The following is an 11,733-nucleotide window of genomic DNA, read 5'->3' on the forward strand; positions in this document are numbered from 1 at the left end:
TCCTTGTGCGCTCCCTGCGGCGCGGGGAGCGGGGCCGCCGCTCCACGGCCGCCCGGCCCGCTGCCCCCGCCCGGCCCGCTCCATCACGGCCCGGCCGCCCCGCACGCAGATTCCCGTCACAGAGGGGCGTGGGCTCCGGGAGGGGGGGGGGGTGTTTCGTGATTGCTGCGTTTTTGGTGTTTTTTTTTTTTCTTCTCGCGGCGATGGGTTGCCCGGCGGCAGCTCAGCCCCGCCCCTCCCCGCCCTCTGCCCTGCGCCTCCCCTCCCATGGCTGTGCCCATAAATCCGCGGCTGTGCGGGCGGGAGGTGTGCGCGGGGCGGGTTCGCGGCAGTCTCGGGCGTGGGCGGGCGTGGAGCCTCTCGCGCGTTCCGTTAGGTGCGGGCGGGCGGCCGTTCGCCGGCAGTCGTGCTCCGGGAGCCTCCGACCATGGATGCCAAAAAGGTACGGGGGGCGAACGCGGGCTCCTTTTCGCCCTCTTTTCCGTCGCTCGGGTCGCCGGGCGCTTCGGCGGAGGGCTGGGGGTGGTGAGATGCAGTCGCGACCGGCGTGCGGCCGGGGATCGTCGCCGTCTCCCGGTGTCTGCGGGTCGCAGTGGGGATGGATGCGGTGGTGGTCCCGGCAGGGCCGCTCTCGGCCCTTCGGCGGCTGCCTGCGGGAGTGGGGGAGGACCGCACAGTTCGGGAGAGGTTGTCGCAGGTCGCTGGATCGATTTGGTTTCGTGCGCGTGGCCTGATGATGCACATGATGCTGTCCGTGCTGTAGGGTATTGATCACGAGGTTTGTTTCGCTGGCGGCGCCGCACTCGGTTTGTCCCAGGGTTTAGGATGCTAAAAGGGGGATTGCCCTTAAAGGCGCTTTTTGGGTGGTGGTGGTATGAGTTATAAAGGCATTTTTAAATTTCAAGAAGGTGGCAGAGCATGGGCTTCCCCTCTTTCTCATATGGAGAGCAGGGGACATCTGCTCATCTGCAGCTGCGAGTGAGGTGTGCAGCAGTGGAGTGAGCTCATGGCTGCGTGTGTTTGAACGTGCTAAGGGAGACAGCAAATACCCAGCTGGACCTGGTGCGGGATGCCGGGGAATTACACGGGAGCAGCCAGAGTTGGAGAAGGCCCGGGCTCTCATCGCCATGTTGTTGGGAGGGTGATGAGGACAGCGTGAGAGGATGAGGCAGAGGAAGGGAGAGCGTCTGGTCAAGGTCGCTCGGAGAAGCGCTGAGAGGCCGCTCCTGCCGGGCTCAACAAGTTGTACAGCTCTGGGGTTGCAGTCAGTGAAGGAGGAGAGCTGGTGAGGAGCATCTCCTGGGAAATGAATGCAGCCGATTCCTGTGGTCGGAGGGAGGGGTGGTGGTTCGAATTCCGTGCTGGGGTGTACAGACCTCAGTCTTGAGCCTTTAGATAGAGTGGGTGTAGCTGTGCTATTTCCGAGCTGCCCGCTTGCCTTTCGGGAAGCGAGGCACTTGCAGCATTAACAAATTATCCATACATTAGATCACAGTCTGGCTCACTGGAGGGCATGGGTCATGCCGTGTGATGTCTAGGTGGTGGGAGGCTGGGTAGGAGATGAATAGCAACAGCCAGGAGAAGAAGTAGGAAAGAGGGTAGAACAACTAACCTCCTTACAGTTTATTTATGTACCACCTCAGTGAGGGGTACCCACAAAGCAGGGACCTTGTGGTCCCTGCAGCACCCAGAAGAAAAAGGCCAGCTGAGATCACTGCAAGCCATGACAAAGCAGAGTCCTGGGGGAAAGGTGCTTTTGTGTAAACCATGTGGAGAGCTGGGGTTTGCCTGCAGCTTTGCCATACTTGCTGGCTAGAGATGGCCTGGCCTGGAGTCCTAAAACTGCTTAGATATTATAATGCATTTCTACAGGCATCCAGATGCTTTGAAAGTGCTGTGTCCTTGTGGTTCTCTGCCAAATCTCCTTGAGATAAAAAAGAGGGGAGCGGTCACAGGGTGCCTGTGAGAATGCCTGGACTGCCTATGGTGTGTTCAGGTGTGAATGCTACCTCTGTGCTCATCTGCTCCTTGTCCACTTTGTCTCCACCACTGACCGGGGCAGGAGGACATTTACATGATGTAGATGCAGGAAACCATGGCTGAGAGTAATTTCCTCAATTTCTGTTTATTCAGGCTGAACTGGTTGTGTCTGAGGGCTGTGCAGGCCAGAAGCACAGACGTGCTTGCCTTGAAAAGATTGGTGAAGGTGTCATGAGCACTGACAGAAGGTTATTGTCAAAAACTTTGGGCAGTTTGAGAACCACTAGTCCTGGAGCCGAGCTAGAAAGTGAGAGACTGGAAGAGCTGTGACAGTAGGCCTCAACAAGTAGTTTACTCTGCCAGGCTTAAGTACAATAATAGGAAAGTCTTGGAAAAGGAACTGTTAATATTTTTGGAAAAGCTTTCAAACCTCCTGAGATGGGAAGGAACACAATTTTTCCAAATTGTGCCAACTCAAGCACTGGCTGCCTAAGTGCCAACTCCTGAGTCACCTGCTCCCCCACACCTCCCTCACTCAGAGCTGGCTTAAATGCCACGAGCTTTAAAAATGAACAAAATGTCAGATGCTTTTCGCTGACACTTAAATTTCTCAGTCTGTGGGGCTTCTGAGGTTGGACCTTCAGGCTTTCCCTATGGCTCTGAGGGCTCAGCAGTCTTTTATTTAAATAGAGATTCAGGTACACTGAAATTCCAGGCAGCGTACATAATTTAAAATACCAGTTATTGCCACAACTTAAAGAAAAATAGATGGGGAGCTTGGTAGCAGCTGCTGCCACCTCTTGAGGCATGCTGCTCTGCCAGGTGCCCTGGGGCAGGGTTGGGAAGCTCTCGCCTGGGAAAAACACTGTTGCCGCTGAAGAGTGCGTGTTGTAACTGTTATGAGTGACTGCCCGTGTGGCTCATGGGCAGATCTGTGACTCAATTTATGGGAACTTGTCAGCTGGCGCAGGAAAGAGTTAGACCCTTCTTTCATGACATGCCAGAGATCAGCAAAAGCTTCTGTAAAGCAGATCAACCCAAAATAACAGCCACTAATGCAGCCAGTGTATTCATTACTAATGAGCTGCGAAAAGTTGCTGAAGGTCAGGAGATAATAAAGGGGTGGCCCTGACAAGCCCTCCTACTTGTAGTCACAGAACTTTTCCTGCTGTATAGTTGCATCTCCCTTTCTAGGGAGGGGGATCCAAGGGATGCTACTGGTACCCACACACCCTTGCTGGATAAAAGCCCATTCCCTGCCCTCAGAGCCCTCGCAGATGGCACCTATGAGCGGCAGCTGCTGTTTATGCTGAAGAGAAACTCAAGTTGTGTAGAAAGCTAAATTAACTAAATAATTGTTCCCTCTCTTTCCACAGAAAATCACAGCGCCTCTTGTCTATGCTGTTTGCATTGCTGCCATTGGATCTCTCCAGTTTGGGTACAACACTGGTGTAATTAATGCACCTGAGAAGGTGAGACGAGGAATGAGCTGGGGAGGTGGGATGAGTGAGGTGCTGATGGGAAGACAGTGGTGTAGAAAGGAGAGGGACTGTCTCCCTAGCAGCCAATAATTTGGTTCTGGTTTATGTAGTCAATAAGGCATTTAAAGCCCCCTTTCAAATACAACATTGAACAGGAAGGGCAAACTTTTGGGGAGGAGAGAGAGCAAACAGAGAGGTTAATTCTCCTAATTAGGAGCGCAGGAAGGGCAGGGTGGCTCCATCTGCCATATGTGGTGTGTGGAGGAATGTGAGACACTTTGGTTTTGAGTCAGAATAAACCAACCATGGCAGAAGGAATGCAGAGAGCAGCAGGCAGAAAACAGTTAAGGGTTGGTAGGAATTACAGCTGCCCTAATTTAGTTTATTTCAAGTTTCTTTATTTTATTTGTTTATTCATTCCTTGTGTTAAGTATAGATTCAGTACTTGCAAAAGGGTTGTGACTTGGCCATTCTGACCGAATCATCCCATGACTGCAGCCTAAGAACCAAGACGTGAAGAAAATGAGATGTGGTTTTCATGTAACTTTAAGATGGTTCCTCTGTCAAGAACTGAGTCATGAATACCACATCCACCCTGTCTCCGGGAAGCGATGTTCATGACAGGATGGGGGATGGGGTTGGTCCCTCCCTAGCTAATGTCCTGCTGCCATCTGCTGGGGGAGACACTCTGTCCGTCCCCCCCCCCCCCCAGCCCATGCCAGAATTTACCTCACTAGCTTAGAGAGATGCCTGGGAAATCAGCAACGTGGCCCTGTCACATCCCCATGGGGCAGCATTATGTTAAAAATAAACAATTTTTCAGGTTTACTTCAGTGAAGCCTTGTGTCTCCAACTATTTCTATCCCAGAAATCTTAACCCTGCTGCCAGTGTTTTGACATTGCCAGAAATGTTCCCATCCTCTCACTGGTCATGTTTTCTTGTTCCCTTTCACTCCCAGCTGTCTCACGCCTCTTCCCAAGAGCCACCAGTGACTCACTTCATCTGAAATATTCAGAAGATAAGCCTGTTTTCCTTAATAGACACTGCTGTCCTGTGGGTACCCTGCCTGCCCCCCCCCCCCATTGAGTGAAGCACTCTCCCTCATCATACTGCCACTTCAGTGCAAGCTCCTCCTTCTGCACCCTCATTTTCCCTTTTATAACTTATTGCTGCATTTTTGGGTCTATCTCTGTTTTCATGGCAGCAGGAAGCAGAAGGAAGACAGCAGGCTCCCCTCTGGATTGTGACTCTCTACCTGATTCCTCTTGCAGATCATCCGGACGTTTTTCAACAAAACTCTGTCAGAAAGGAGTGGGAAGGCTGTCTCCCAAGAACTCCTCACCTCTCTGTGGTCACTTTCTGTGGCCATCTTCTCTGTAGGAGGCATGATTGGCTCCTTCTCAGTCAGTCTGTTTGTAAACAGATTTGGCAGGTAAGTTGGGAAGAGGGATGCAATCTGTTGGAGAACTTTTCCCTCTGCAAAGGAGCATTGGGAGGAAGAGGGCAGAGGTGGGAAGAGATGTCTCAGGAGGAAGCAAGAATGTGTGGGCTGCAAAAAGGATTGCAGGCCAAGGCAGGAGCTGAATGGGAATTATTCCATTCTCTTCCCACCCCTGAGATGGGAGATGATGGGCAGGTTTACCTTTACTAATATTCCCGCTGTATTGCCAGTTTAAGCTCATTCTTGACATCTTTACCCTGGCAGGAGGAACTCCATGCTTCTGGTGAACATCTTGGCCTTTGCTGGTGGCCTTCTCATGGCCTTCTCTAAGGCAGCAAAGGCAGTGGAGATGTTGATTCTTGGCCGCTTCATTATTGGTGTCTTCTGTGGCCTCTGCACCGGCTTTGTGCCCATGTACATCAGTGAGGTCTCACCCACCAGTGTCCGCGGCGCCTTTGGCACCCTCAACCAGCTGGGCATTGTTGTGGGCATCCTGGTGGCTCAGGTAGGCGTGGTACAACCTGATCCTACCCTTGGGTGGGGGAAGGAGGGCTGAGAGAGGGCGAGGAGGGCTTTAATTGCCATCAGGTGCACTATGTGGATCCTGTCATACTGGGGTGGGGGTGAGGAACTGAAGTGTTTAAAATCACTCTTGTTTCTCTCCTATTCTTGGTGTAGATCTTTGGACTGGAGGCAATCATGGGCACTGAAGGGCTTTGGCCAATGCTTTTGGGGTTCACGGTCCTCCCGGCAATCCTGCAGTGTGTAGGTCTTCTGTTCTGCCCTGAAAGCCCCCGTTTCCTATTGATCAACAAGATGGAGGAGGAGAAAGCCCAAGCAGGTAAAGACTCATCTCAAAGGGGCAGGGCAGTGTTCTGGCTCTCAGCCTGCACTGCACTTGAGTGGGAGGCCAGGACTGATTCTGGAGCCTGTGGTGGATTAGGGTGTGACTCCCGGAGGGCACCAGGCTTGGCCTACCTTCCCATCCTTTAGGCTGCACCAGTGCCAGGAAGCATGAGAAACCTGGCAACCCAACAGAGACTCCAGGTGGGATTAAGATGTGAGGAGTGGCACCTGGCCTGGTGGGATGTAGCAGCACCAGCTGCTGCTACTCCACCAGCTCCTCCTGAAAGGCAGGAAATAGGTGGCATTTAACAGGGAGCTTGGAGGGCTGGGGTCGGCTCTGGCAAGAGTGTGAACGGAATTTCAGGATCAAACATAAGCTTGTAGATCAATCAACATGAGCAGGATCTGGTTTCTGTGCTGATCACAGCACCCTGACCTCTGGGTTGAAAAGAAGAGCAAGGCTGCCTGCAGAGGCTTGGTCTTTCCCAGGCAGCAGGCCTTAACACCAACTGGAGGTGTTCAGTCTTCCTGCCATGCCCTCCCTGCAATAGCAGGATGGGATGCACACCCCCCACAGCCAGCAGGTGTGTCTCATACCTGACACCTTTGGCTTCCTCCCTCCAGTTCTCCAGAAGCTCCGTGGCGATCGAGATGTGTCTCAAGACATCCAGGAGATGAAAGAAGAGAGTGCTAAAATGTCCCAGGAAAAGAAAGCAACTGTGCCAGAGCTCTTCCGTTCTCCAAACTACCGTCAAGCCATTATCATCGCCATCATGCTGCAGCTCTCCCAGCAGCTCTCAGGCATCAATGCTGTGAGTTACCTTCCTGTCCCATCTTCTGGGCCTCCCTTATCTCTGGCTAAACTTGCACTTGCCACTGGTGTGGAGAGATCTATGAGTCCCAAAACCTCTTTGTGCCTTGACTGGAGGGTCACTGTTTTGTCATCTGGCTAAGATGGAAAGTGGATATTATGGCTTTTGCTTTCCTCACAAGACACTGCAGCCTTGCACCAAGTGAATGAACCTTGACTGGAAGCATGGTGTTTTATAGTGTGGAGTGTTGCTTAGAAACTCCCTGCTGGGTGTGCAAGCCATTAGGCAGAGGATGAGGGACATGCTCTCAAACATGGAATCATGACTGCGTCCAACCTTCTCTTCTCTTCCAGGTATTCTATTATTCCACGGGGATTTTTGAAAGAGCTGGTATCACACAGCCTGTCTATGCCACCATTGGAGCTGGTGTGGTAAACACAGTCTTCACTGTGGTGTCGGTGAGTGGAATAGGGCTGTGTGTCTGCCTGGGTCTGTTCCTGGCATATGGAACTGCAGACAAGTAACCAGGCAAAGCACTGGGCTATGCACTGACCTGTAGGAACAAAGACAAGAGTGCATCAAAGGCATGGTGGGAGGAGAGATAGGCAGAAAGAGGTGTTGTTGCCTTAGATGAAAGAGAAGGTGGAAAAGGAGTGCATGTGGGGAGAAGAATGATGAGAGAAAGCAGTAGCAAGAACCAGAGTGGAAGAACTTGTGCTGAGTATGGAGCAGCCTGGTGACCTGCACTGAGATCACCATGGTCACTGAGGTTTACAGGCAGATAAGTAAGAGATGCAGGATACTGAGCAAGGGAACCTGGCCTGCTTTTGCTGCCAAAGTAATGGATTTCTTTTTTTCTTTCTGCCTTCTCCTTTCCAGCTGTTCCTGGTGGAGCGTGCGGGGCGCCGGACCCTCCACTTAGTTGGTTTGGCTGGCATGGCTGTGTGTGCTGCTGTTATGACTGTAGCTTTAGCTCTGAAGGTGAGTGATCAATGTTACTGCCCAGGCTGACCCCAGCAGGAACCTGTAAGACTATACGTCTGCTTTGCTCTACAATGCTGCCCTGTAGGCAGGTAGAGCTGGGGCTAGAGCCAAGTGTGCAGTGGAAAGAGCAATTTTATAACTCTGGGAACTGCTACAGTGTTCGCAGTGCAGCTGAGAAAGTTGTGACACTGGAGATGGTGTTGTGCTGATCATATTTTGTTCCCTTGCAGGACATTGTGGACTGGATCAGGTACATCAGCATTGTTGCCACTTTTGGCTTTGTGGCTCTTTTTGAGATTGGCCCTGGCCCTATCCCCTGGTTCATTGTGGCAGAACTCTTCAGCCAGGGCCCACGACCTGCAGCCATGGCAGTGGCTGGTTGTTCCAACTGGACCTCCAATTTCTTGGTGGGAATGCTCTTCCCCTATGCAGAGGTAAGTCTCAGCTAATAAAGCACTGTAAGAGCACTGCAGTATTGGAATAGGTGTCCGGAAGGGTAGCAGAACCTGCATCTCTGAGACACGACTATATGACCTTTAATAACCTGGCCTCTCCTGGAAGTAGTCTCTGCTTTGAGAAGTGGGCTGGTGAGTCTTCCAGTGTCCATGAGTCTCCCAGAGGTCCCTGAGTCAGTGTTAAGATTGTTACTGAAGGCTGTTGCTCACCTTATATTCTGCTGTCTTAACTAGTTGTAGCTTACAAATATTTGGAAGAACCATCTTAGTTAGGACATCAAGGCTTTTGCTTTAAAAGCCTCAATTTTGGTCACCCTCAGGAAGATTAAAGACCTTTAGAAGCCCATGGGAACCTGATTTCAATTTTAAAAATGCTGTGATGACAGAAAAAAGTCAGTAAGGGCACTGTTGGAGAAAGGTGTTGGAATTTTAACCTGTTGACAGTAAATGACCTTACATGTAATTTCAAAATGAAACCTTTTTCATTTGTCCTCCCTGCAGAAACTATGTGGCTCTTATGTCTTCCTCATCTTCCTTGTTTTCCTGGTCATCTTCTTTGTCTTCACGTTCTTCAAAGTGCCAGAGACCAAGGGCAGGACTTTTGAAGACATCTCGAGGGGCTTTGAAGGACGAGGAGCAAATGCCCCCACGTCACCCCAGAAGAGCCCCATGGTGGAGCTGAACAGCATACAAGCTGACAAAGCAGCTGCCTAAGATCCATGACACACCCATTCTTCAACTCTTACATGCTTAAAGAGTCATTAAAGGAATGAGTAAAGAAAACCATGAGAACTGGGACATTTTTCCCCTCCTCAATTGCTGCTATTTTCTTCTTTTCACCCACATGCTCGCCCATTCTGCCAGGCTTGCCAGCATTAAGCAAATCTGATATGGGTGGTCTGCCATACTGGAAAGCACCTGGCACTTGCAAAAATAATCTCATCTTTCCTGCCACAAACATCAGGAGAACAGAGAAGAGCTGGCAATATTTTTACTTTTCTCACGTAAAATGGCCGTTTGGGGTTAACATACTTATGCACACAGTGACCATTATGTATTTGAATCTAATCACTATTTTTGTAGTGAGTTGAAGTGACCCGCTAAACGAGTCCCCAGCCCTTTGAGTCTACTCTGTGTGTGTATATATGGTGTTACACTGGAAGTTAGCAAGCTTACCAAAAAACCATCTTGCTTTTTCCTATCCAGTGTGCACTTTTTTTAGCCTCAGGAAAAGGGGACCAAGTCACATGCATATTTTTTTCCTGCCCTTTAATGTTTTTTTTGTATAGACAGACTGAAAGCATACTTTTACTTCAGTTTATTTATTTGTATGTCACTTTGTAAATATTTATTTTTTTAATGGTGTACAAAAATGTACAGATAATGAAATTGGAGAAGTTTAAGAGAAATAGCTATTCTAACAAAAGATGCTGTAGACTTGAGGTGCAATAAGACTGTAAAGGAGAAATGTGGTACTAAAAAGGAGGTTGAGCATTTAATGTGGTATGTACAGCAGAGCCAATTATGCACATCACCTTGAGTTATTGGTGTTATTGGTGCCCTCTGGAAAGAAATTCAAAGAATTGTGTACTTGTGGAAAGAGGTATGTTTCTGCACTAAAATCTCTGTTATTAGGGATTTTTGGTGGCTATTTTAAATAATTGTTCTCAAGTGTTGATGAGAGTGTGATATTGCATCTTAATAAAATGGATGTTGTTGGATTATATTTTCAGACATGGTTTTAAGCATTCTATGGATGATTGAGGGTGGTGATTGCAAACCAGAAGGTAATTATTCCTGCCTTCTCTTAATTTTATTTCTTTTTGGCTTCTCTATTTGTAGTCTAGTACGTCATAAAGTCTGAAATTTGCAGATTGTCATTTAAAGGAGTGTGAGGATAAAAATTATTTTTCCAAGCTGTATTTTCTTAGCAATTGTTCCTATAAATATTACAGAGGCATGTAGCATGACCCTTCTGGACACAGGCATGGTCAGTTGTGGTACATGTAAGTTCATAAGGGTAGAGATGCAGGACTAGACACCAGAGCTACTGGAATTTGCTAGTTCAGCAGTGTGAAAGGTCTGTAGTGCTCAGTCCCCTGCTTGGTTGAAGGCCAGATGTTTTTTGCCCCATATATCCTCTCTGAAAGGTCTGCATGATGTTGTGGTGCTCACCAGTGTGCTTTGTAGACGTGTACAGCTCTGTAATAGTGCCTCTGTTCAGAGGGATGTGGCAGGCGGTAATTGTTCATCAGTAAGTGTCCGTCTCCTCGCTTGTCATTCCGCCAGGCAGTTGAGTTTGTGTATCCCCCACCCTTGCTGCTGAGCTAGCACAGCTCAGGTCAGGCAGGCAAAAAGTAGCACATAGGGTACACTTGCAGTCAAGGAGGGGCAGCTTTACTTCACTGCAGCGTTCTGTGATAGGGTCCAGGCCTGTGCCTGTCCAGACCTGCACAGAACAGGTAGCACAGGGGTGGGTCCGATTTAAACTCCTGCTCTTCTGAGATCAAGCTGCAGTTTTTGGACTTGGTCAAACTCAGGGTGACCTGCTGGAATTCATTACTGGATATCCCAGAAGAGAGGCAGGCCCACAGATTCTGAGGTGGTAAAAGGAAGAAAGGCTTAGAAAGGATGGAATGACAGCAAGACTTTTGTAGTGTGGATAGCCCAAGCTTTCTTGCCAACACAATGCTTCACAGCAGGTTAGAGAAATTCCCATTGATGTATATTCTGATGGGGCCTGTCCGACATTTTCAGTAACTAGTGATGACATTTCTACCTTCCCTAATGAGAAACAGTTGCAAAGATCAGTTAAATTTGCTGCTGTTAAATGCTTCCTGTGAATTAATTTAAAATGCCCCAGCTTTGCACAATACAATCATATTACATCCAGTTTTCCCAAGCTTTTTATCAGGCTTACATGCCAGATAATTATTCTCAGAAGTATTATATAAGACTTCTCTCTCAATTTGGTATTTTGGCTCAGTTATGTAGATTTCTGTGCCCATCCTTTGACCCTCCAGTACATCCAGACATGATATTTATGGGTATGTATGTTAGGAAGTTCTCCCCACAGCTGTGCATAAGAGCATTACATACTTTGCATCAGATGTGTGTTGGCTTGGACTGAAATGTGTTGGCCTTTCTCACATGGTATTTTTGTTATTTTCTTTTTCTGTAACAGCATTGTGAATATTTTGGATGGATTTTATATGCTTATTAATGTGGTTGTTTCCTGGTTTTGAAATAAAAAATATGAAATAAATACCTGATTTGGATTTTACCTTTATCCTGTAGGTCTTCTCTTTCTCTTTTATCACAGCCTGAGACTGCACCCTGAAATGTCACCAGCATCTATCCTGCAACCTTTTTGGGTAGCTCAGCACTCTGGATTTGCTGTTTTATCCTACTGGAAGTGGTAATTTTTCTCAGCCTCTATGCAAATCACCTTTAATTCCCTCACCATTATGTGTTAGCAATTTTTAAACTAAAAAGATATGCTTCTCTGGTTCTTGTTTGCCCAAATCCTTTTGGTTTGTGTGCAAATACTTTCCCAGTGTAACAGGAAGGGAGAGGAAAAGTGGCTGGAGGTTATGAGTCCTGTGCAGAGCTAAAGAACCTGAGACATCAGCCCCTGCTCTGTTCCCACTGCAGTCCTCAGCTCCTCTGCCAGGAGGAGGAAGGAGCCCTTTGCAGTGTAGCTGGTGCTTTACCTCCCTCTGTCTGGGATGTG

At 48.7% G+C, this 11,733-nt stretch overlaps 1 protein-coding gene across 1 annotated transcript; it reads left to right on the forward strand.

Annotated features, from left to right (window-relative positions):
* The first annotated feature begins 315 nt into the window (after positions 1–315).
* On the forward strand, positions 316–11,220 carry LOC309571159 (solute carrier family 2, facilitated glucose transporter member 3). The gene is made up of 10 exons (XM_082278422.1): positions 316–442; positions 3,357–3,452; positions 4,734–4,894; positions 5,168–5,408; positions 5,582–5,744; positions 6,374–6,561; positions 6,915–7,019; positions 7,441–7,542; positions 7,776–7,979; positions 8,502–11,220. Exons 1-10 carry the CDS (start codon positions 428–430, stop codon positions 8,712–8,714), a joined length of 1,488 nt encoding a protein of 495 aa, XP_082134548.1. The 5' UTR covers positions 316–427; the 3' UTR covers positions 8,715–11,220.
* Positions 11,221–11,733: the final 513 nt, after the last annotated feature.

The sequence above is a fragment of the Coloeus monedula genome (genome assembly GCF_965178545.1).
Source record: "Coloeus monedula genome assembly, chromosome: 3".
In the NCBI taxonomy this organism is placed as follows: Eukaryota; Metazoa; Chordata; class Aves; order Passeriformes; family Corvidae; genus Coloeus; species Coloeus monedula.

Coding starts and splice junctions, on each gene's coding strand:
- LOC309571159 (XM_082278422.1), top strand. Junction 7,020..7,440: donor CAGTCTTCACTGTGGTGTCG/GTGAGTGGAATA, acceptor TCTCCTTTCCAG/CTGTTCCTGGTGGAGCGTGC. Junction 7,980..8,501: donor TGCTCTTCCCCTATGCAGAG/GTAAGTCTCAGC, acceptor TCCTCCCTGCAG/AAACTATGTGGCTCTTATGT.